The sequence below is a fragment of the Falco naumanni genome, chromosome 3, assembly GCF_017639655.2.
Source record: "Falco naumanni isolate bFalNau1 chromosome 3, bFalNau1.pat, whole genome shotgun sequence".
In the NCBI taxonomy this organism is placed as follows: Eukaryota; Metazoa; Chordata; class Aves; order Falconiformes; family Falconidae; genus Falco; species Falco naumanni.
This window is the reverse complement of record NC_054056.1, coordinates 61,686,706-61,712,000: the sequence shown is the minus strand read 5'-3', so window position 1 is coordinate 61,712,000 and position 25,295 is coordinate 61,686,706. Positions and strand designations below refer to the sequence as shown.

Genomic DNA, 25,295 nt, shown 5'->3' with positions numbered 1-25,295 from the left:
TGCACCTTTCTCTTCTTTGTTTCTTTGCTATCCTTCCCCTCCTTTCCTTCCCCCACCTTTTGTATTTTTCCTGGAGTCTCTTAATATAAACTAAATCTTCTAAATAGAAGAATTAAGAAAATGAGAAAAATTGTTCTCAAGGGTATGAGGAGCAACCCAGAAATGTTTGCTTCTCAGTAAAACCTAAAATGTTCAGTGAACGAGAGGGATATTTTCACTTATATTTATCTAAGACAGATATAGCTAACACAGCTGGTGTTCTGCTATTAGTGAAGAAAGTCTTGTAGCCATGTGATCTGCAACAGATTAAAGAAGCTGCAGCACATTTACGTCAAAATGGTATTTATGAAGGTCAAAATATAACTTAGGGTGACCGCTTAACTGGGCAAGAACACTGCTAAGTTATGACAGGAGGAATTATATGTAATTCTTGGTTCTTTCTTTCTTTTTTGCAATGTGCAGAGTGACAGCTTTCTAACTTAACCATGTGCCGAGTATTATGAGCATTACAAAACTCTAACATTGTTTACATTATCTTCTTGTGCAATCACTATTTTTAATATTAATAAAAATATTGACATACCTATGGAAGTTAGATCAACTTCAGAAGTCATTTATCTTTACAATTTCAATCCCTCCCAATTCCTGACTGATTTCATTTTAAATCGAATTTACTATTTTACCAGTGCATTTAGTGACTGTTAGCAGAGGCAATACACACAAAGTTCAGAACTGGACCTAGAAAAAGACAAGAATAAAACCAGCTTTTCCTTTTTTGTATCTTTAACAGGTAGCACTGTGCTACTTGCAAAAACATCTTCAGAGGCAGCCTTAAGGTCAAATGCACTGTACAGACAACACATGATGAATAACTTCACTATCATTTTCAGACTATTATTTCCCAAACTGGTGAAAGAATAATGCAAAAAGCTTCCAGATCATCTCAGCCAACAGAGACCATAATCCATGGTACCACAAATCTACTCTGCTGCAGCTGCAGAAATACTTCCCACTCTACATTGATGTGAGTGAGTCTCCCCAGACATCCTCCTTAGGTCAAGGCTTGTACAACCTGTCCTTGAATCATTATGCAGAGAAACCAGCAGCCTCAGTCCTGCCAGGCAGAGGATCTACTCTGTCAAACTATTTAAGGGCATGCCTTTAGCCATACCTTTCTTTCCATCAGATACAAATGAATAAGACAAGAATTCTTTTGGTGAACCTTTTCTCCAAACCCTAATGGAAGTTGCTGAAGTATCAAAAAAAAGACCAGTGAATTTCTTTCCGCGACTCCTCATTGCAAAACAGCCAGAACAGACCATAGCATGGTGTCTTCAGAGGTTCAGCAGCCCAACTCTGAGACTGAAGCAAGACAAGAGAAAGCAGAGATGAGAAGGTACAAGAGCTGCAGACAGTCGAGCCTAACAGTCCTGACCTGAGCCATCACACTAGCTAGCATCCACATTCCTTCACTTTGACTCTGGCCATTGCTGGAAATCACTTTTTACAAATACATTTTCTGCTCAAAGAAGCAATAGAATAACAAAGTCTGGGGTCATCAGATATTTGACTTGTGAGTCTACCTTGTGATCTCTTGCATTTAAGCCCAGGATGTTTCCAGCTGGCCTTACCTGTAGACCAGTGGTCCATGGAAGTCTCCACTGCTCTTCCCTTGCCTCTCTCTTCTTCTCAATCCTCTTTCCACCAAGGGGGAGGCCAGTGAAAAGGCTCAGTGCTATTCCCTTCTACTTTTAGGCTAGTGTGTGAAAACACAAAGCAATGCCTATATAAAGAAAGCCCAGTCTTTTCTTTTTTGGGTATGATGTATTTCTGTCATTCAGGATGGAATATTTACAGCTTCTTTTTCTCAAGCGCCCTCTTGCCATACAGGGTCACCTCATACAGATCTTCCAGGCATGCTGCAGGATCTGTCACAACACAGGCATTTCCAGATTTGTGCCCAGTGTTTGCTTCGTATTTTTGCAGGGATTTCCTTCACATTTCCAGCAAGTTCAGAGTGAGCACCACTGGGATGGATCCAGTTGGGTAAGATGGATTTGTAAAGTGCCCGGGGGGTGAGGACTGGTGTCATTCATGATAGGAGATACTGTCCTAGGGATATTTATCCTGGGAGACACTCAAGAGCAATCAAAGGAGAAACACATCTTCTAAAAGAAGCCCTACTGTAGGTAAAAGGCACACATTAGAAGTTATACACCGTGACTTCCTCGAAGTGACATGTTAGAAAATGCTTTTTCTCTAGATAGGACACAACAAAGACTAGTCAGTAGGGAGGGTTTATGCCTCTGTTTAAACTTGATGGGAATAAAAATCCAGGACTAATGAATGTTTATCAAAATGGGAGATAGGAGAACAATTTTTCAGGAGAGCAGTCAGAGACCTACAGCATTAACTAGCACATTTCCTGGAACTGTGGCAACAGCTTGGTCTGATTCCACAGGGTGGGAGAGACAATCAAAGAGGTTTTCTGTCATATGCAAAAAGATATGACAGAGACAGAGAGACTAAAATAAAGGTGCTCTAAGGAAGACAGCAAGAAAAAAAATGGCCTTCTTACAGTGAACTGACACAAAGATGCTTTGAATGAATATTGCTACCATCATCCATTGGTGGATGTCCACGGTTTGGGGAATAGGCTTAGAAAGAGCCATACCTTTTTGTGTGCATAACTGGGCAGCCTGTTACTCCCTGTTCTCATCTTGACATTGTTCAGCCAGAGCATGCTGGTCATCTGCTTCAGGTAGGTTCTCAGTCACCCAAAAGGTGGCAGTTGCCATAAGACATGATAGTGAATTCACAGGGTTCAGGAGCCCTGTTCTCCTCTGCACAAAGAGACCAAATAGACCTGTGTGGCCTTTCACCACCGTCTTTAGCTCATCCCTGCACAGCTGCGTAGCAAAATCAGTATGGACAATGGGGAGCTGCCACAAGATCAGGATGGTACTTAGTAGCCTGAAATGCAGTATAAGTGCTAATGGAGTGGTGTCATTCCTACCGATTTCACTGAGAACAGGACTTCATCAAATACAGAGTACAACTGGTGAAAGTGTTGAGGCACACAAATCAGGCACATGCTAGTTCTGCTACAGTGATCATGAAAAATCAAAAATATTTTGATTTCTCCTTTTGAGTTTTTCCCCAGCTACTCTGTTCCAGAAGCTGTGTATCCCTGGTTTTGAGGCATTTCAGAGATTTCATAGACACGAAGTAGACAGAAGCAGTTACTTCCAGTTATGGCATGGATTATTCCAAAGTGTTTAGTGCTCAGAAGGGAGAAATTCTAATCTAGAAAACATTAAGCTCATATCTGCAATGCTTGTGACCACAAAGGTTATTGTACCTAATTCAATTATATTCTGAAGAGCTCTGTCAATTCCTTGTTTGTATTTGAACCTTTGAATTTGGCAGAGCTATAGCTCTGAAATTATAGAAGTGTTTTAATCTAGGTGTTTTATAACTTGCTGGTGCTTGATTTTTAGTATATTTTAAAATATTTTTTCAATATATTTCTTTGTACTGTAATAAAAATAAGGATTTGTGATGAAAACTTACTGCCTCTGATTTAGCATCTGTCTCTCTGGAAACAACATACCCTTAGTTTATAGCTTCAGACAATGACTGGTCGGTTCCTCAACAAGAGAAAATTTCCTCAGCAATGCTTGCATCTGATCACTGCATAGGAGAAGCAAGAAAACAACATTGTCTCATTTGCCACAGAAATTTATCTTTTTGAAAGCTGTAACTGATACTACTATGAAGCCCTCTGAATCTGGCTAGACTTTTAATTTTTATATGGATAGTGGTTTTGCCTGAAAACACAACTGTAATTCCCATTAATACTGGTGTGAGGGTAAAAACCCAAAATCTACTACACCGCCGCTTTCCTGTGCATAGAATTCCCATGCACAATAAGCAACAGCAGGATCAGCACTCATTTTGAAAAGCAAAATAGTATGTAATGATTCACCACATCTGCAAAGCTTTCCTGACTTTTATGTATCATGGTTTTATTTTGGTAATCATTCTTGTCTCATCAGAATGGTTATTTAAACTTGTGAGAGGAATCTATTTCAGCATTACGTTTTAGCACATACATTTGTATCCATCATAATTCTTAATACAGACTTAATAAAATAATTTAACAGTTAGTATAAAATCAATTATGAAATAATTGATTTTTAGCACAATAGTGCATGAAGCACAAGAATCAATAGCATTCATGGCCACAAATTTTGAGTTATCTTTACCGATGCCTTTGACAAATGAATAGGTAGCTGAATTTCTACTAATATTATTATGTGTAACTTGCTAAAAAATTTCACTGCATGCAAATAAAGACCTTCTTTGATTGAGTATGTTTCTGCTCTTATTTCCTCCTGTGCTTGCTCCCCTCTTCGTCTCCTCAGGGCCACACTATTTAAATAAGCTCCCATCATTTTCAGTGGAATGACTTGCTAAAGGGAAATATTTGTGTCCCTTCACTGGAGATCTGCTGTTGGTATGAAAGCAATCAAGAGGAAAAAATGATGGTATGAAGCACATTTAACTTTCACGCCTCTTCATCATTCTGCACAAGCAAACACCAACAAGATTTCAATCATAAGTATATTGAAATACATTCCTCCCCTTTCTAAAAAAGCAGAAACATTAAAAAAATGAAAATAAAGGATTAGAAAAAGTACTAATAAGACAAGCAGAATTTACATGTGAACCTTTCAGCTTTGCAGTATCTCCCCTGATCCGCTATTACCATTTTTCCAAGAAATATTCAAGTACTTCCAAATACACAAATATAAAATAAATTCTACAAATGACTAACACAAACTGCATAATTTAGAGTTGTCATCATTATACCATATAATTTATTTATCAACAACTTTTTAACATATTTAGGTAAAAACCTGCAGCCAGCACAGGTGGTGGTGTGAGAGGTTATACTTAGATCTATGCTCATATGCTGCCTCTTTGATGGATTCTGCATCACTGACTACTGTGTCTGCCTGCTCAGAATTACTTCTGATGAGATGGTATCACTGTGTTTTGCAACAGTATAAATTGTTGTTAAAGTAGACTTCACAGGGAAAAAAAAATCAATTTTTTTGTTGGAAGAGAAGTTACAAGATATAAAGTGCACTTCCTTCTGCTGAGATACAACTGCAGGAAAAAATTCTTAACTTCATGTTTCGATAGGATCCAATTTAACAACATCTCATGCATCTCATATGATAATTGTATCAAAGTTATAGTAGGAAGTTGTCTTGAGTTGCTGTTGACAACAAGGATGCTACATTGCTAAATAAGAGTTAGTAATGAAGAAGCAGAAGGAAACTAATTCCATTCATGAATGACTGTTTTAGGACCTATGAAAAAATCCAAAGAGGTCATACATTTCACTTCTGTTTCACAAACTCCTAATTAGCTGTAAATGAACTTTTGAAAAAATTTAACCTTATGCCAAGGCAGAGCTACTATTACATGATGCTAATTCAGAGCTGTTGGAAAAAAAATAAGAACTACATGTGGGCAAAGAAATGCAAAAGAAGTCTACAGGCAGACAGAAAACTGACCTTATATTTGAACTGAATATGGCTTTTCGGTTGGCTTTTGCTTCTGGCATTGCTTTTGCTTTTGGCATTTTTGGTGGAATGAGCCCAAGATGTCAGAATTATATTCTAACTGGAGACACCATCTGAAGGGCTCTCGTAGATGTGATCAGTCAACGTTAGCACTGATGGCATCAGACATCACTATTCCAGTTGTTGGTTTCAGTCCTCTGCCTTATATGAAGACATCTGAAAAACAAACTTTTGTCAAGTATTTCTAGGGATTACTGCTAAAGGGAATGTTTCATCTGATGGGAGCCTGCAGAGAAACCCACTTTGTGAAAGTGTTTACTTATGGAGAGGGATGGACTAGAATATTTTTAGAAGAACAGGTATAAAGCTATAGCTTTACTGGTATAACTCCATGTATGTTCTTTCTATTGTGTAATTAATGTTAATTTATTTTGGAACAATTACTCTGTCTTGGAAGACTGAGAAGTTAGCTTACTTCACAGTGTTTATCTCCTAAATTTTGATTCTTCTGGTCTCACTCCTTGACACGGTTGATTACAGAAGCACTGAACATAAAGAATAGCAACTTGAAGTTCAAATGAGTAGGGAGAGGTAGGACAGTACAGAACTTTGAAGACAATGAAATTAAGCCTAAATTTGTAATAGAAAAGGATGTTAACCCAGATGAATGACAAGATCAAAGCAATGAGTGACAAAGATGATATTGCAGTCTGTATTTGTACAGACTTTGAAGACTGAATATATGAATATTTGCAAGTATTTGCATTTGAACAATCCTGGTTTTCTGTTTCTTTCTGATCCTGACCAATTCTATTCAGCCATACACAGATCTGAAGGTTATACACTCTCAGTCGGCACAAGTAGGTGTTTGTTTAACAGTATTATGTATTTGAACTATTTTGCTCTCATCTTCTGCATGTACCTCCTGATGGTGTTGGCAGAGACCCAGCTAAGGATGTACACATTTTGATAGAAGTTAAGAACTAAGTAGTAAAAGAAGAACAGTGAGGATACTTTACAAGATATGGGAAGCTAGAAAAAATATTAAAAGCCCTGTAATATACTTGAAGATGAAAGGTGGAAAGCAAGATGGCTCTGAGTGCAGTTATTACTGTACTTATTATTTATTACAGTTACTACTGTACTTATGTAGTATATTATAATATAGCTTTAATGGCCCTGATCACCCTCACCTGGGGCCTCCACCCACACCCTCTGCCCAGTTGTCCCAGGCGCCCCATTTCATCTCACCCTGGGGGGGCCTTCAGTCTCTGCTGGAGCTATGCTAGAGGGATACTGGTTTCCATGTGTCTGGTCACAAAACTGGTTGACCCAGGCCCCAGCCTGTGGGTTGATTTCTGGGCTTGATCTTGGACCTGTCTTACTATTGCAGACCTGCTTGGTGATCACTGAACATTGTCCTAATCCTGACCCATAGATTGTCTTCCTGCCTCATCACTGTGAACTTGCTTGAAGATCTGGAGACTTGGTTGATTCTGGCCATGCTCTCCTGGCCTGTCCTACTTACCTTGCTGGGGCTGGTGGATCAGACCCCTTGCCCCTCTCCTGCTGAGAGGTGTTACTGTACTCAGCTCCTGGCTCCCCATCCCTTAGGGAACAGCTGACCCTTTCTGTTCCCTGACAGAAAGTTCAAGTTTGAAGAGGCCTCCTTCTCACATACACTATACAGCAATAAAATATCTCTAAGAGTACCGTTAAAAGCCACAATGGGTTTAACTCTTTGTAGATTGTTAAACACAATAGATTTCTAATAAAATGCTGACAATCAGAAGACAAGGCAGGATTTGGCTTGCAGACATCAAAATGCATCAAACACAACCTGATACAAGGTACATGTTCTTCCTTGTCCATACAAATCACACGTGCAAGTAGGAGGAGGCTGTTGATCATGGAATCAAAAAGGTTGCTTCCAGCAGATGAGACAGCATTGCATATAGAGTTATTTTTTTTTCTGAGTTTACAAGCTTCTACCTGCCTAGGCTACACTCTGTCATATCCATCTTACTATAGCAAAGTGTGAGATTATGAAATAGATATTCTTCCACAAAGCAGCTATTTGTTCTTGGGCTTGAACTAGCAGTAACCATCTCCATACAGCGCCAGCTCTCCATCTTTGTTCCCCCCCCCCGACATTCAGATCCTAAAGGTCCCTCACTGCTTTCCTTGGATATTTCAAACCATTTTCTCACTTCTGTTTCAACAAGTTTTGATTAAGGACTGCTTCTGTCTAGCCTTTTAAGTACTTTTTTCCAAAGATCTGTTAATGTGTTTTCTCTCTCAAGTCCCAGCTATGGTTTAATATCATGACGAGGAGCAGCCATGTAGAATCTCCTCAGCTATTACAAGAAATGTTGGGTTTTAACAGCTGGAAACAAAAAGGACTTTGTTTTTTATTACCACCAAACTGCGGAGTGACCAAATGAATAAGGGAAGGTGTCCTTGGTATGGAATGGATCGTTATCGTTGCTTGCACAAATCATTGGTACCAAAAAAAGAAAAGAAAAAAAAAAAGTCAGGCAGTCATATTACACATGATAATATCTGATAGGGAGCAGCCACAGTTGTGATTAGCACATCTTGGTGCCAAATGAATGACCAGGGATCAATTCCAGTGCCAGCAAGCCCCAGCAGCAATAAGCAGGAAAGATGATGAGCCTCTGTTGAAGATGGAACATTTTGTATGCAGCAACTTTGCAGCTGGTTTTGATTTACCTTAGATTCCGGGGAGTTCTCTGTTGTTCCTCAGAGGCAGGGAAAGACAAGAGTATGGGGTGGACATGATCTTTCAAGGACACTACTATATCCTCACCCTATCCTTCAAATAAAAAAAAAAAAGGGGGGGGGGGGCATACCTAACTTTTTGAATAAACACTAGAAGATTTATTCAGAACACTACATTTGTCACTGAAATAGCTCTTCAGTAACAAATGAAACCTTTACAGCATCTATGGATACAGATATATTAAACAGTATGAAATATAATTGAGTATAATGCAATCAATAAATCCTGGCATATAGATAAGCATACTTTTTTTTTTCTTTTTGAAGCTTTTTACAAAAGATCAGTATGGAAAAGGTGAATAGTATCAGTAAAAACCTGGGTGAGAAGATAAAGCTACCCAAAGATCAGTGAACATTGGTGAAGAAGATGTTGCTCTGTATTTAAGAAAGAGTAACAAATGGGAAAAAAACTTTTAGGTTTGGCATATTCTCCCTTGACCTACAGAGATGATGTGTCATATTTAAACAGTAGTGTCACTGAAAGATTCATGAAGCTTGTCTGTCTGAGCTTTAAAACAAGATGGAGTGGGACAGTGAAAATCATTCTTGTCCAACTACTTTATAGTGCAAAAATAGCTTTGAGCTGTGAGAGATTTGTTATCTGCTACTGATCCAAAAGATCAGGTGACAGCTGTGTAGCCCACATTCTCGGCCACTTAATCAGCATTGTCACAGGTCAAAAAAAGGCAGGTTGTTTGGGCCTTCTTCCAACATTTGAATACAAGTGTTCGCTTTTCTATTTGTGCTGTAACATGAGCAAGAGAGTGCTCCTGGTTTGTATCATTATAGGAAGGGTGACTTCATGTTATGGATTATGCAGAGTGGCCTTGATGTCTTATGGAATTTGAGATATATTTACTCGTTCTTGTGCCAGTAATATAGAATGAATAGCACTGTGAATATAAGTAGTGCCTTAAATCAAAGGTAACAACTAAATAATTAAACACAATATATATGTAATTGTTAGGCATATATGTACGCCTATCCTAAGAACTTTTCCTTGACATTGGTCAAGTACTTCTCATTCCACATTACGGTAAGTATTAAGACCTCAGACCTCTCAAACCAGTAATATAGTTGTCTATCAGTTTGGAATTTTCAAAAATCATTCGTCAGAAGCAGCTCAGAGATCTGGAATATTGGAAATGGATGTGCAAGAGAATGATCAGCAGGGAGAGGGCAGCTGAGCCAGGGAAGTTTGTGTAATAGATGGTGTAACTACACGTAGTATATCATCTGGTTGTTTAATTTTCCCCCAGTGGGATATATATAAATGCCACATTTAACACAAAACAAAACCTTTGCAATGAAGGCTGGTTATGTGCATTTCCTTATGTATATTAAAATCTAGGAAATAGTTACGGCAGCTTTCAGATTTTTTTTCCTTCTTATTCCACATGTCCTACTGTCTCATTATTTGACTCCTTTCAGCAGGAGTAGCTATATTTGTGGTATTTGTGATCTTTGATGTCCCTAAGCTGAAGTGTGTGTATGTAGGGAATTGTAATCAGGTATTTCTTTGAGGTGATGCAGTTCAAGAACAGATGCAAAATATCTGTCAGTAAGAAACATCAGCAAAGTACTTTTTTTTCTTTTCCCCAAGATGCTTCCAATCCCCTTTCCAGCCACAGCTTAGCCCTTAATGAACTCCCTTGAAGGCATCCTTGGAATCAAATCACTAGTGAACCTGTGGGTTTTGTCTAGTGTTTTCTTGATGCTCTAGTTCTTTTTTGTAGTGTTTCTGGACTGTTTTCATACACGCTCCAGTACTAAAACACAGCAAAACACAGCTAACAATTCCTAATCAGCCATGCATGACCTGTATTTTCTATTGTTCTTGTTTAGCTATTCCCTAGAGCTTAACCGTTTCTTAGATTTGCCGTAATTAAAGCAGAATGGTTATGCACTTTAGCCTTACTCCTACTATAACTGTGACCAAACATTCTTACAGGCTCTTCTGTAATCCACAGAACTTGGTGACTTTCTATCTCATCTTCACTAAGCTAACTCTAGACAGCTGTGGATACAGGCATGGGGTTTTCAATTCCCTGTAACAGACAGGGTTGAGAGTTACGGTTGTATGTCTGAACATATTTTACTACACTGTTGGGATTGACATTTGTTGATCAGTGGTACAATTTCACGTGTGTCTGGATATTGTGAACTTCAAGTGAAGTCATCATTAGCATAAGCATTGGTGTAATTGTTCATTTCTGGATTTTTAGCGACAGATCTACTAGAAGATGAATTTTAAAGTTACATTTACTGTAAGTAAGAAGTCTCATAAGCAATGTAACTTACCTTGAGTTTTTTTAACAGTTTTGTAATTACAAAGGTAGCACTTTCAAGAATAGCTACAGTTTCTAATTTATAGAAGCTGTAACTGAAGCTTTTAAAGAACATAAAATTTGCATAATTATGCAACCAGGAAAAAATTGTAAAATGAAAAATTTAGTATTTTTATTGCAAGATATCCCTAGGTTACCAAGGCTCTGGCGAATTAAGGTAAGTTTTTTCGGGGAGAAGTCTGGGAATTTCCAAGCAAATAATAAACGAAGAGAACGTTCACAAGTCAAAAGAAAAAGTCTGACGTCAGGAAAACACAACAATTAATGCTGTTCTGCCCCCTTGCGTTAACTTTTGAGGTAACTGCCATGCCCCCACGTACCGAAAAGTTCATGTCCGTTCGTGATTGCATCACTTAACAAATGCATTAGCAAGTCCATAACAGAGCAGTGTCCTGACAACAGCACGGTTCGGCGATCACTGTTGATGGTAACAGTCTAACTTTGAAGATGATGTATTATATAAAAAAATAATACAAAAGATGCACAAATCATTAATACGTTGTAACTCACGTTACCACGGGGGGGATGGGTAGAGTTAAGACTTCAGTGGAAAGGAGAGTGAAGCCGGCTAACTGTGTATAAGAGTAGTATAGAAAACAGAGGACCTGCGCTGGAGAAAAATGAGAACCTAGAACCTGATGCCTTGTGTTTGTGGTTGCCAGCTCGAACCCTTAATTGCAGCATTAGCTAGGTTCCTGGTTTTACCATTTCATTTGTAACTCACAGGGAATAAACAGGCACCAAGTTTGGCCACATTGGCTTTTGAAATAGACAGAAAGCTTTCATTGAAATTGACAGCCAACAAAAACACTTCCACCTCCAGGAGTTCAATTTAGAAAGAACTGGTTGGAAACCAACAAACACAACCTTGCAGCGTCTTGGGCACAAGCAGCCAAAGTCCCAACGTGAAGAAGACTGTCAAGCAGCTGCATTCCGTACGTGATGCACAGATACACGCCAGAAGTCGCAGACTGCAAATATTGAAAACTAACTGCCATTTTAACGTGATTTGACTTCCATAATTCGCTATCTAACCCTGCCAATTCAGGACGTCGTTCTTCAGGCACAGGAGTAAAAGCTGCGACCCTGCTCGGAGCCGAGGGCCCAGGCAGGGGGTCCCCAGAGGTCCTCTGTGTGTGTGTGTGTGTGTGTCCCAGCCGCCCCGAAACGCTGCGGAGGGGCGAGGGGCGGCTGTGACTGAGGGCTGGGCAGGGCGCTGAAGTTTTATTAGCGGCACACGAAATGAGGAGCAATGTCTTTACAAGACAGTGCCGCTCGTCGCAGCCCGGAGGAAGCCATTTACATCTTAATTCCCTCTAAGCATCAGCCTTCGCCGTGAGGGCACAGCTCTTAGGCTCGCGGTTTTCGCGGAAGACCGAGTCGTGGCCTCGAACTAGTTTTTCCGACAGGCTCCAGGTCGCCTGGAAAAAACAAAACAAAACAAAACGACTGCGAGCAGCCGGCGCTTTCCCCCGCTCTCACATCCACCCTCCCCCGTCCCGGTGACTCGGGGCAGCGCCAGAGCGGCGGGGGCCGGCGTGCGGCGCGCGAGACGCCGCTGCCCCGGGGCCGGGCTGCTCGGCGGGGTGCGGTGGGGGTGGGGGTGGGGTGGGTGCAGCCGCTCCCTCAGGGCCCCGTCCCGGCGGGACAGGGAGCCCCGGCGGCCCCAGCTCCAGCGCCCGCCGCTCTCGCCGGGGCCGGCCCGCGGCAAAGTTACCGAGACGCTCGACTGAGATTTTTCTTCATTATTATCTTTCCGGTTCCTCCTCCTCTCCCCCACTGTCCGGGATCTTTCGACACAGTCCCGCCAGGCACGCAGCCACCTCCTCTGCAAACAAAGCCGCTCTCGGGGCGGCGGAGGGGGGCGGGAAGGAGACTCGAGCGCTTCGGCTCCGCAGGCGGCGGCCGCGACCGAAAGGCTGTCATCGGCCACCCGCCGCTGGAGCCCGCGCCGCCTCGCCCTCTAGCGGCGGAGAGCGGCGGCGCCGGCGGCTGGGCGTGACGTTCGGCGCTCCCTTTAGCCTGCCTGCCTGCCGGGGGGGACCGCGAGTCAGTCAGGGAGCCGAGCTAAACCGGGACCAACGGCGGCGCCGGGTGAGGAGACTCCGGGATTAAGCGTGCCCCCCCGGGCAGCGGGGGAGGCCAGCGGCGCGGAAGACGTGGGGCGTCCGCCGGGCCCCCAGGGCGAGGGCAGCGGCGCGGCCGGAGGCGGGAGCCCCGGGCACTTGGCAGCCCTCCTGCCCTGCCCTGCGGAGCGGAGAGAGGGCGAGGAGGGGGAAACAGCCCGCGGGGCACCAAGGAGGGGAGCCCGCCCCCCCCCTCCCCCCCCTCCGCTGCCTCACTGACTGGAGGGGGGCGAGAGGGGCGCCTCCTACTTTGGCAAACACTTTGGCACTTTGCTGGATCCGGAGCACGAAGGGGTGGAAATATGGAGAAAGTTGGAACTTGCCTGGTTACTTTGGCCGGACTTTTGCTGGCAGCGGGAGCGCAGACGTTCACAGGTAAGGAGCCGCCTCGCCTGCCCCGGGGCCAGGCAGCCCTCCCGCGGGCCGGGGCGGCGGAGGGGCGAGGGGGGAGCGCTGCCGTTCCGTAGTCGGTCGGGTTTGGGGTTTTTTGTCTGTGTGTTTTCTGTCTGCCTGTCCCCCTGGCAGGGCTCGCACTTCGGAGCCGCTATGTACGGTGCGGGGGTGGGAAGTGTCTGGAGGAGGCGGCGGCGGGCGCAGCTTTGCGCCCCTGTGCCCCGACGGCACGGGCGCCGAGGGGAGGGGGGGAGGCTGGCGGGGCTCGGGCGGCCCGAGGGCAGGGCTGGAGGGACGGGCGGGACTCGGGCTCTCTCCGGCGTTTGTCCGCCGCCGACTTCCCGAAAGTTTCCCGCTGCCCCGGCGCAGGAGCCGTAGGGCAAGGTGCGCCGCCGCCTGCCGCCGCCGCCCTCGCCTCCGCCGCTCCGCCCGGAGACGGAGCGGGGAGAACTTGGGGCGCTCCGCGGCGGGCGCCCTGCCGCTCCGCCTGCCTCGCCCCGCTCCCCCCGCAGCTCCCCGCGGTTCGCGCTGCCCGCCGGTGCGGCTGCGAAGCGGCGGCAGAACCGGAGATAAAGCCCTGGCCCCTGGTTTCCAGCAGCCCCCGAAACGGTCACCTCGGCGGGCAGGGCAGAGGCCGCCCGCATCTGCGGGTGTCAGGATGCGCATCCAGCCAGGAGCCCGGCGAAGCGCTCCCTCAGCAGCTCTCTTCTGTTCGCCCGAGTCCTGGAGCTGCTGATGGCTAGCTTGGTCTCCGGTGGTCCTCTGCCTGCTCCCCTGGCCTATTTATATGTTGAAGAAACCCGTGATTTTAGACAGAAATTTGGATTGTGAAATAGCTCTGTGTGCTTCCCTGCAAAGAGTAACCAGATTTTTTGTTTGTTTATTTTGTTCCTAACATGAAGTTAGTGCAACTGAAAAGCACGTTAAATTGAAGACATCTGGTCTTCAGTTCATGTGAAGTGTGCTTTGATCTGGTGGGAAGCGATACTTTTGACTTTCCTTGTTGCTCAGGCTGCACAATAGTTTACATTTTGTAGGTTACATGTTGCTTCTATGCAGCACTGCAGCTAAACCAAGTTTGATGGCTAGGAATCAGTGGTCTGTTTAAAAGCTTTTTAAAAAATTCAAAAATGATGGCTTTATGTTAGGTTCCAGGGACCTTTTGTACATGCAGCTGCATTTCCTCTAATTTCTCTCCAGCGTTTTTACTGCAGATGAGACAGAGGATCCCTCAGCAGAAAAATGTTTTGTACAGAGGTGATCTATAACAACGATGAAATCTTTTTTTAAACACTCATGTTAGGATGAAGCTATGCTCTGTAGTGAATTATGGAACTGAACTCATGTATATTAGCCCTATAACTCATTAATATTGGAAGTCTAGGGTCCAGACTTCAGTGAGAGCTCTTGCTTTATTAAGATAAATCCGTAACTCATTGCTGACCTGTGTGAACTGTCTTGTTTAAAGTTAAGCTGCGGCAACTCTTCTCCTCCTGGATATTAAATGACTTGTGTGTGCGATATGCTGATACTATACTCGGGTCAGCATTTAAGTCCTGTTCATGTTGCTGAAGAACAAACCCACATTAGTGTTAGAAATGAATACAACAGATAAAAATCTATTGCCTCACGCTGTGGAAAGTATTATGATATAAATGGCAAACAAGTCACATATGACTTGTGCATACAGTTATTAAAAAGGTGTGATTCTAACCCTTCTGAATTACTGAAAAACAGAGGCTGCAATTTACTTCAGTGAGATTGCAAAGGATGTCACAGGATGCAGAATCTGGCCCACTTTCTCCCCATGTGTGCATATATGTGTATGTTAAATATTGAATGTAAAGATTATTTGTAAAGATGCAAGTACAGACTTTTTTTTTTTTTTTTTCCCAATACGTATTCTTGGCACTGGAAACAAAACTGATTAAATTTACATTTTTGTACTTTACCATTTGAAGTGCGTGCCTGGGAGTAATTTTTGCTTGGGGGAAAAAAATTGCTGTTGCTTTTGTTAAAAGCTTGATGCATCAGTGTCATAGAAATTAAATTACAGGAAAATCTGTCCTTGAGTTGGGTAGTTCTCTTTTGTAATACCTGTCTCTTGGTGCAGACAGGCGTTATGTGACTAACCTATAAAAAGTTTAAAAACAAACAATGAAAAAAGAAACAAAACTAATTCCACATATGTTCTAAGGAAAGAATAGCAATGGGTGAGTTAAGTAATCTTTGGCATTACTAGTTCCCTTTTTATTTTTACCGTTTTCTAAAACTACTGATTTGTTTTACAGAGATAGGTTCTAATGTTATATTCGGCTATTGTTTCATCTGAGTTTCTTATTTAGAAAATAATCTTACTGAAAGATCAGATCTTGGCTTTTTAAGGCCTGGAAGCTTTCAATCTTTTGAAAGCAGCTTAACAGTTAATAACAATGGGATTTTCTCTGAGTCCTTAACTAAATAGTTTAAAATTCTGGATTCATCAGTTCAAGAAGCAAATGGTCTCAAGAATTTGCATTCAAGAGATGTTACTGAAAACATTTTCTTAAATAGATAATGCTGCTTAAGTTTTTAAAAGTAACTGAGGTCTTTCTGTAAGAGTAGGTTTGGGTTTGGGTTTGTTTTGTTGTTTTTTTTTTTTTTTTAGTTTCTGTCTGAGAAACTGTAACACACCTAATTTAGCTGGTTTTGTTTGTAATTTTAACATAAATGTTATTGTGAAGGCAATACTAATATTGCGAAAGTTCCTGAAACATGGTGTCCCTGTCATACAAAATGCCACCTGACTCCACCGTGTTCCTTATTCTATCTCCTTGGCAGATTATTTAGGCTAGTGAAAGCAATCCACTGCTGTAAGGGATTTAGGTCAAACATACAGATGTGGAAAGTTAGAAGGGACATTGTAAGCCTAAATATTAGGCCTTATATAAAATGAAGGGTCTAGATGAGATGAGTTCTGTCAGGTACCAGAATAGGGAGCTGAAATTGAAGGCAAGGAGATGTGTCATAGAACTCAGAAACTGTTTTTATCAAGGCATCGTGTTCAGATAGATGTAAATTTACACACAGCCTGAATTCTGAAATTGGTGCTTCTTGCTTATAACCTGAATCTGACCAAGAGAGGGCTATTATTATGCTTTTATGTTGTCTATTGCTGTGGAAGGCATCACGGTTGTGTATTAACACACTCTTTTTATGGTACTGAATTTAAAAGTTTTAGTTTTTCTCTGAGAAGGGATGAGTCAGATGGACTGACTAAAAGTGCTTGTAGGAGGCCATTCATAATGAACTCTGCACCAGGACTAGTAGCAATCATGAGGAGAACGGGACGCAAAGTGCTGTACAAAAATTGAAAATTACTTTTCCTAGTGACTAGTAAAAGTTTTACATAGCAAATAGTAGCCCTCAAGATATTTCATGGATTAAAAATACAAAAACTTGCATTCTGAATGGTTGTTGTGCCTTATATTAATCTACTTCATTTTCAGATGTAAGCTCTCCAAAAACAAGAATCACATTTTCCAAAAACAGATGCAAGAAAGAAGTTTGACATGCTGAAGTTCAAACTTACTGTGATGATATTGATATTTGGTGACTGCAGAGGGAAAACAAAAGGAAAGAATATAGGTTAAGTCTTCACGGGCCCTGTCACAGCTGAAATGAAGCTCCTGGCAATCGGAGCAATGTACAGAAAATAAAAAGTTTCTGGTATAATTAACTGGGTTTAAAGAGATTCTCAGAGTATTCAGGATCTCTGTTTGGAAGACTTTAATAGCTATTCTGATCACTTTACCAGCAAAGAGCTCTAACTGTGGTTATATCTCATTTTAACAAATTCTGCTTTTGCTCACATTGCTTATTCCAGCTGCTTTCCTTCCTCTCCACCCATCCATCAAGTCTGTATTCCTGCACTTCCTAGGGGAAGTAACATATGCTAGTGAAAGTGCAGCTTTATTAGCGGCTGACACAGTTGTCAGCTCATCAACAAAACTATTCCAGTTCAAGTTCATAGCATGGACTTGGCTTTGTTAAATAGTGAGAGTTGTGGGGCAAGACGCTCAAACTAAACTTCCTGCTGTCACAGATTTTTGCTGCTGCTATTACAGCTGTTAGGTGAATAGGTGAATGACTTGATTTGTGTTTTACACCTAAGACTATTTATGTTTAAAACAGTCCAGGAAATTAATGGAAGCATTTTGAATAATTGGCTTCTAAATATGTCTGTCTTTTTTTTCCTTTTTTTTTTTCCCCCCTTTTTTAAAAATTTTGACAGTAAGATGAAATAAAGCTTGTGTTCCCCTGTAAACTGGGATGTACATCAGAGTACTTTAGGTCAAAATGAGTGTTGGGGCTTTAGAAGTGGCACAGTTTGTCAAAAAAGAAACTGTGTGGTGGGTATGTGGGTTACTTTTTAAAATGTATTTTATTTAGCTACTCTGATCTTGTTCTGGTGTCAAAACTAAGTAATAGAACATCATCAGAAGTTAAAAATAAATCCTACAAAATATTACAAGGATGTAATAACGCTGGGGAAAAAATCTTGTGATGTTTATTTGGTCTCACGATTTAGCAGTTGTCAGAATCCATGTAGAAAACAAATCACAGTGTCCTGAAACAATACAGCAGCATATAATTTATGAAAAAATAACATATTTAGTGCTTGCAGAAGTTGCTAGATTGACAGCTAGAGAGACCAAATCCTCAGGCAAATCACAAAACATGTTAGGATGGAGCGAGTAAGCTTCTGAACTCCATCTCAGTAATGTCATTTGAGTCTGACCTGAAGAAATGTGCAGACGGTTTATTTTTCATGTGTGCTCACTCATACACTGAGATGGTCAGCAAATGTGTCAAACAGCCTAGCTGCCGGTGGCCAGGTCAGTTTTACATGTTACTGCTGAGACAATTGGTTCTATTTGCATCATTACATTCAGCTAGAGGAAGATAATAGGTGTAGACTTCATAGAACAAAGTCCAGTGATGTGTGATCAGGACCTGTGAACTGATCCTGTATTTCCCATGTGGCAGCTTTATGCTAAAGGAAATGCCATTTGAGAGGGAAATCTCTTGTATATAAACCTCGTTAGTATTACTGTCAAACACGTATTTGAGGTAGCTACATCACTAAGTTTTAAAGATGTTTCCCCAGAAAATGACATACATTTATGAATACCTTTCCTCTCACATTTATGACTTTGGTGTAAAGAAGTAGTTCTGAAAAATTTCCCAGGAATAAATTGCTCTGTTGGTGTGTGCATGTAGCTCAATTATCTGCACAACTTATTTAGGAAAAAATTACAGTCCTCTTTATTTAGTTTGATTTTGCTCATAACTTCGGATCTGTATTTCTGATTTAATCTGTAATGTTACCAATGTATTAAAAAGGATTTCAAGAAACCAAAACCAATTTGGAGCATGTGGTCATGTGTTCAGGAGGAAAAAAAAATCTAGCAAATTTTACAGTGTGATTTCATTCATCCCGCTATGTTCACATACTTCTCTCTGATTTTTTAGTCTTAGTGAGTTTTGCCTGCTGTGATCTGCTGCTGATCACTAGGTGTAGCTGCATCTCTAAATCCACTTCTCTAAGTGTAGAAAGAGGAAGGGCTGTAGACTGGGCTTTATGAGAATGTAGGTGTATTTGGAGCTGGGGAGGTGTGAAAATCTATGATGGAGTTTTGTGACCTAGAGTATTTTAGTCTATTGGTGGCTTGTTTGCACCAGTTTGATTATAACACAAATTAACTTTTAATTACTTGTAAAAAGGCTGATTTCAGTATTAGTATTCAACAGAAGGATGAATGAATGCTCTAATATAACAAAAATACATAATAAAACACATGAAATCACAAAGAAATTGTCAGTGCTGTCTTAGTGGTTTAAATGCAAGGGCTATTGCTATAGAAATCTGATAAGGTTATATTGATCCTTGTCTTAAAGAAAAGCTTAAGTGTTGTGTATGTCTTCTCACAACCTATTAAAAAGCTTTCTGTTCCATTCATTTTCAGAAATTATGTTGCTGTCAGTGGAATTCTATACTGCTTTTGGAATAAAGTGTCGTGCTGGTTTTTAAGCCATGTGACTTCCATTAATGTTATGAGGAGATGCAGAGGATAAGTCCTCACATATGCTTTAAAAATGAAGGAAAGGCATTTTTCTGCCAGGATTTCTGAGTAGTAACAGTAAAAATAAAGGTGTATTTATGCGTCTAACACATACTCATGCTCAGTAGCTGCAAGGAATAAGAAACCAGTGTCTCAGCCTGAAGTGTCTGATTCCACAGTGACCCTTTGCCATGTAAGGAGCAATGGTAGTAAAACAAAGTAATGACCACGTTTGTTCAGACAAATCCACGGCAGTATTACACAGGAGGGAGTTCTGAAACCAGGTTAGAATTGGGGTGTGTGGGGGTAAAGGTGGGAAGGAAGGGATAACGTTTTCCATAAGAGTGTAAGAGGTGAACCTTACTGGAAGAGAGTAAGTTGTAGAAAAAAAGCTGAAGTCCTAAAGGCAGCTAAATTACATCTGGGAAACAGAAATGGATTTATAATTATTCACATTTTCTTATTCTTGAACACGTTTGTCGTTAATAATATATTCAAGGCTCAAATCGGTCTTCTGACAGCTTTACATAGCAGTAGTTGATTCTCTTTACACATATGATTAAGTGTAATGATGTTAAAGAGTCTTTAATTTTTTTCCTGTGGAACAGTGTAAACCCAACATTTTGCTTCTAAGTGTGCGTGTGTCATTTGTATCACACACCACCCCCCCACCACCACCCCCCATGTAATCTGCCATGATTTAGAAAGCAGAATGTTTTGGTTACAGTAGAGCCTTTGGAGGGGTAGATTGGCTTTCCTGCCTCCCCCCACCTTATTTTAATAAAATCTTCTTCATTGTTAAGCTATTACAAATATCTCTTACAGCACTGTTTTGTTAATCACAAGAAATATGTTTTTGCTGTGGAATAACTAATGGCTAATTACCTCTTTCATCACTTCAGCTTTTCATCTTCTAGGAGAATGAAATAGAGCATCACATGCCTGTATTAGAGCAGGGGTTTTGTTGGTTTGGTTTGGTTGGTTTTTTGTTTTTTTTTTTTCTTTGGGAGCTTTTTTTTTTTTTTCTTTTGAGGTTTATGGCACAGTTATTTTGGGGAAGTTTCTCAGAAAGATTGTGTTTTGTTATCTTGACTTCTATTACCTCTTTTATCCTTAACTCAGAAATCAAACATTGTTTAGAATCTGTATTTTTTAAAGTAATATACTGAATAGAATACTTTTGTCTGTGGCCCTTTTGTTGTAGTTCTGTAGTGCATAAAGGTAGGCTGATTAGATGAAAGAACTGTTGAGTTGTGCTGACAAGATTCTAACATAAGATTGAGGACGATGTTACAGGAGTTCCTGTGCACTTCCAGGTAGATGGATAGTGGACCACTAATGTCTTCAGGTTTTTGTAATGGAATTGTTCTTAAAGGTAAATGAATAGAGGGGCTTTTCACATTTCTTTTTCTGGTGAATACAGACTACGCTGAAGAAATAATTTCCATCCATGACGTGCGCTTCTGTACTTCTGTATATGCTTGTAATCTCTGCACTAGTTTGTATGTCTGTGTCTTTAAAGAGTTGATGAATTATTACCTTTCAGAAGACTGTTGCATTTTTTGTGGTTTCCTCACAGCAGAGGTGGTTGCAAGGGGGCTTTATTCCCCCCTTGGCATTTTTCTTCTAAGGTCAAACAATTCCTTATTTTGGAAGCTGATGCTTAGTAATTGCACTATGGCTGATACAGTAATGTATAACCAAAAAATGGTCATCTACATGCACATCTTCAAGCTTTGGTTACAAAGTCTACATAGTTTCTGAGGGTATGTAGAGAAAAAGGATCTCCATTTTTTTTTTTTTTTAAAATAGTATTACCAAGTTATGTCTCAAGCAGAGGCTGAGATTAGGATTTCTAAAGGGTTTCACATTGTCTTCTGTGCATACAAGCTCCCTTTCACCTCACTTCTGCTATTTTCACTTCATGGCTTTTTACTGTTTTAATAAACAGTTCAGTTAACAACTGAAAACAAATACAAAAGTCAATTGCCACCTCGTTATGTTAGGCCCCAGATCAAACATAACTGTTTGTTTGTTTTTGTTTAGTTTGGTGTATTTGTGCTGTGGTCTTATGTGATTTGTATATTTGTTTTGTTTGAAAAGAAAAATTTCATTATTACCTATTCCCTTTTCCTTCCTTCTAGTAAATAAAATCACTGTGAGAAGTCCAGTGTTTCCTCACAACTCTGCAGCCTATTCAGTGTGTGCTCATAGGCCTGTTAGAAACTTGAGAGGAAATGTGTTTGTTTGAAGGCTTGACACCGTTTGTGTATCTGCACGGGGCTAGATATAATCTGTTGTAATTGCTGTGATGTTTCTGTTGATCAGTATAATTCAGGATGAACAGTCCTCTGATTATTACAATTTTTGGAAGTTATTACTGTTTTGATAGTGTAAGATCTCTTTTACTTAACTGTTTTAAGATGTGTCATATAATCTTAACTAGGAAATTATTTTCTCTCAGTGGAAGTTTCTGAGCCTGGAGATTTTTCTGGTTCCATGTTCAGATGACATAGCCTAACATGAATCATACCACTGGAGCACAGCATGAAAAAGACAGATATATATTATAACTGCTGTTGTAATAGTCAGTTGCTTAGTGATCAGAACTCCTACAATAGGTGTGGGAGACCCAGGTTTAAGTCTGTGCTGTGGCATTTGACTGTGATGTGGCTGAGGATCTTCATAGCCAGGCTTTTCTGTTCTTTTTATGGGGATTTCTTTAGTTTGGACCAGTAGAGGTTTGGTGGTTGTTGTTGTTTTTTTCCCCATGGTTGAAAAATCTGCTAAGTTTCCATTTGGGGCCGGGGGGGCAGCGGCGGGGAAAGGCAGGTGACTGTTCAAAATTCCCCCAACCCCCCATATTTAGAGAAAATGTACAGCAGTCACTTGTCACGACCTGTAATTTCAGTTTTCCCTAGAAATTCAACAATGTGCTTAAATACTGTCAGATGTTTAGGATATAGAGACAGTTGTGGACGTTTCCGGGAACCATAGTACTCAGTGGAGTAGTTCTTATGTTAATGACTGAGAATTGCTACAGCCTTTTTTTTCCTTTAATGGTACCTTTTCTGAATTCTGCAGAGTAGATGAAGATTATTTTACAAAGCACTGCATTCAACACTTTAATATAGGCTCTTTACATAACACATCACTTCAACTGTTTTTCTTTTTAACTTGTGCAGAGACAGCTGTTACTGAAGTAATTTATCAGTTATGTAAGATAAATTGTTGTCCCAGTAATAATTTTAAGACACCATGCTGTTGATGCCTTCTTTACTGTGTCTGAGAAACATCATCTGAGTTCAGTTCTAGCTTGGCATAAAACCTTTGCAAGCAACTTTAAATATGAAAGCAACCTTTTAGGGTTAGGTCTGTGGCTGTCACAGAAAACCAACAAAACCAAAATACAATTAAAGTTAATATTTATTTAAAACCTTACAGGTTGAAAATGCAAACCCTGTATATTGCCATTACTACCTTCTGTTTATAGTGACAGCAAAGCACATGGATTGAAGTTCATGAGGTGTGCTTTATTTATTTTTACGTTAAGAACTGTCATTAGAATTGCCTACATAAATCTAGCCTAGTAAGGTGTATATGTGAATTAGCCTAGCATTTTCATTTGGGGATTTGGAAAACACTGAGGTTTGAGCATTTTATTTATTTAAAAGTGTTTGAGACAAGCACACGCCCTTTAGAGCAAAAATGCATTGAAATTGCATAGGGCCAGGGAACCCTGGACAAATTGGAATACACTCTTGACAAATAAAGAACGGACTTCTGCAGCAGCCATGCAGCAACAACATACGTGGATCTGAGGTTTTAAACAAGTCTTGCAGAAACTTCAGAGCTGGTTCTTTACATGTACAGTTGCTTAGCAGAAAGTCAGTTTGTCCACTAGAATCTGTTACTTCTTTGCATCCTGAATATTGGGGAGTTAAACGTTACCCACTTTACATGACCACAAAAAGATGTGAACATTAAAAGCTGTAAAATGCTCTTCAGGTTATAACCCCGTATCTAGCGTAAGATTATCCATACAGGGAAATGACATAGAAATAACTCCTTTAGAATGATATACCTTACTAATTCTGCTCTATTTTCAACCATAGACAAACATACTGCTGTGCTTGTGGGTTGATTCACTGGCAGATCCATGGCTGAAGGTGCACTTCAGCCTTTTTCACCGGTACCTTCCTTTGTCATACAGTGGACTTGGAGTCTTGAAGTGCAGACAATAAATTTGATTGGGAGTAGAGGTGAAGCCTTAAGTATTGCCTATGTTCAGACTGAGAAATTCAGATAAAGACTGTCTGGGCTTGGTCTACCTGTGTTGCCAAGGTTGCTTCAAGGGGAATTAGGGAGCATAAATCGTGCATGCGTTGTCTGCTGCTTTTGAAATTCATTCCCTTGATTTCTACAGGGTAACAGATACAGTTTTTGGAAGTCTAAATTCTTATTTTGGAAGATACCTTTATGAGTCAGTAACGAATGGAAATAGAAAGCAGCTGTGGACTCATTCTGGCATCAGTCAGGAACCACTTCAAAAGTCGTAGTTGCATGTGATGGGTTGCAGTTTAGGCTGCAACATGGAAGTTTGTATTTTGAAAGTTATTGCTTGCCTGTCAGTTCTGTTGTGTTCATTGCAAAACATGGAGTCAGTTTCTGATGCGTAGCCCAGACTCTAAGACTCTGTAATGAAAACTGTATATATTTTTGAAGATCTCAGTTTCAAAATGGATATAAATTTGGGGCTTCCTGAATTGGGCCACAGTAAATCTGCCTCCGTGAAGTGGTATCTGGCAGCCTTGTTTGGTTCAAATCAGTGCTTGTAGTGGGTAGGTCACAGGAGTTTTGCAACTGTGAGTGAGAAACTGCATTTTTCCAGAACTCACTCTGTTAGTCTTCATAAACTGCAGGGTGCTATGCTAGATTTGCAACAGTGAAAAATTAATTCTAGTTTGTGTGCCAGAATGTATGTATGTGTATTTCTGGACATTTGGGAGCAGAACTGGGAAAAAATCAGACCTGTATGCTTGAAACTGGCATTGAGCAAATACGTGACATTCATCAGCTGTCCCATTGACGTGATTTCAGTGCTTTGACTCTCCACAGTGGTCTAGCAATAACAGAAAGAATTGGCCAATTACAGTAATCTGCCAAAGCTGTGTACGCTCAAATTTTGTCCAGAGGAAGAGAGAGGGTTCTTACCTATTTTCAGTTCCGTCTAAAATTGCATTTTAGTATCATCTATTCCACTGTGAATAACATACATATTTAACAAAGCTGTTAACTGCCAGACCACCTTTAAGAATATACCTGCCACCTCTTGTTCTCTCTCCACCACCTTTTCCCAGTTCATGTGTCCGCACCTGATCACCACGTTCCACAAATTGCAAATCCATAGTGCCTTCCTCTGCCACCTCCGTCCCTTGGGCAGCTGTGACTGAGGTGAGGAGAGAGCTGAGACTGGAGGATGGTAGCTCTCATTAGGAATAACCTGTGGTGTCACGGGCCACTCTGTTGCCCTTCCAGTGTGGAGATCTACGTATCTATCTTTTGAGAAATCCCTAGAGCCTCTGGGCAGTCTGTAATAGAAGCTTGGAGATACAGTTTCTGACTGTCTGAGTATTATTCCTAACAAGTTAAGATTTTTGCCCTCCCCACCCCCAAAGATAAATAAAATCCAAATGGTCCCATGCATGGGCTAATACACATGCCAGCAAAGCACGTGCTTAGGAGTGACTACTATAAGCAAGTGAAGTTTGAGACTCGGTGGGTGCATTCACACTGAAGATTTGGTAGCAACAGCAGGCAGTGCTGGTGGAGAGTGAGATACTGTGGCCACATCTAGATCAGACCAGATGGACATTATTCATAATATTATTTGGGTGTGAATGTTTTTTACTTGAGTGTGAAGTA

At 40.9% G+C, this 25,295-nt stretch overlaps 1 protein-coding gene and 1 long non-coding RNA gene across 12 annotated transcripts in view; one reads left to right on the top strand and one right to left on the bottom strand.

Moving 5' to 3' along the window:
• Nucleotides 1-11,507: 11,507 nt before the first annotated feature.
• On the bottom strand, nucleotides 11,508-12,648 carry LOC121084998. The gene is made up of 2 exons (XR_005826921.1): nucleotides 12,465-12,648; nucleotides 11,508-12,168 (listed from the first exon to the last, which is right to left on the bottom strand). It is a non-coding gene; the product is annotated as an uncharacterized LOC121084998 (long non-coding RNA).
• Nucleotides 12,649-12,823: 175 nt separating this feature from the next.
• Nucleotides 12,824-25,295, top strand: part of PTPRM (protein tyrosine phosphatase receptor type M) — a 479,902-nt gene continuing 467,430 nt past the window's right edge. For all 11 annotated transcript variants that reach the window (XM_040587165.1, XM_040587163.1, XM_040587160.1 and 8 more), the window contains exon 1: nucleotides 12,824-13,248. In XM_040587165.1, the coding sequence (XP_040443099.1) occupies nucleotides 13,176-13,248 (73 nt within the window). In that variant the 5' untranslated portion in view covers nucleotides 12,824-13,175. The remainder of the gene's footprint in view (nucleotides 13,249-25,295) is intronic.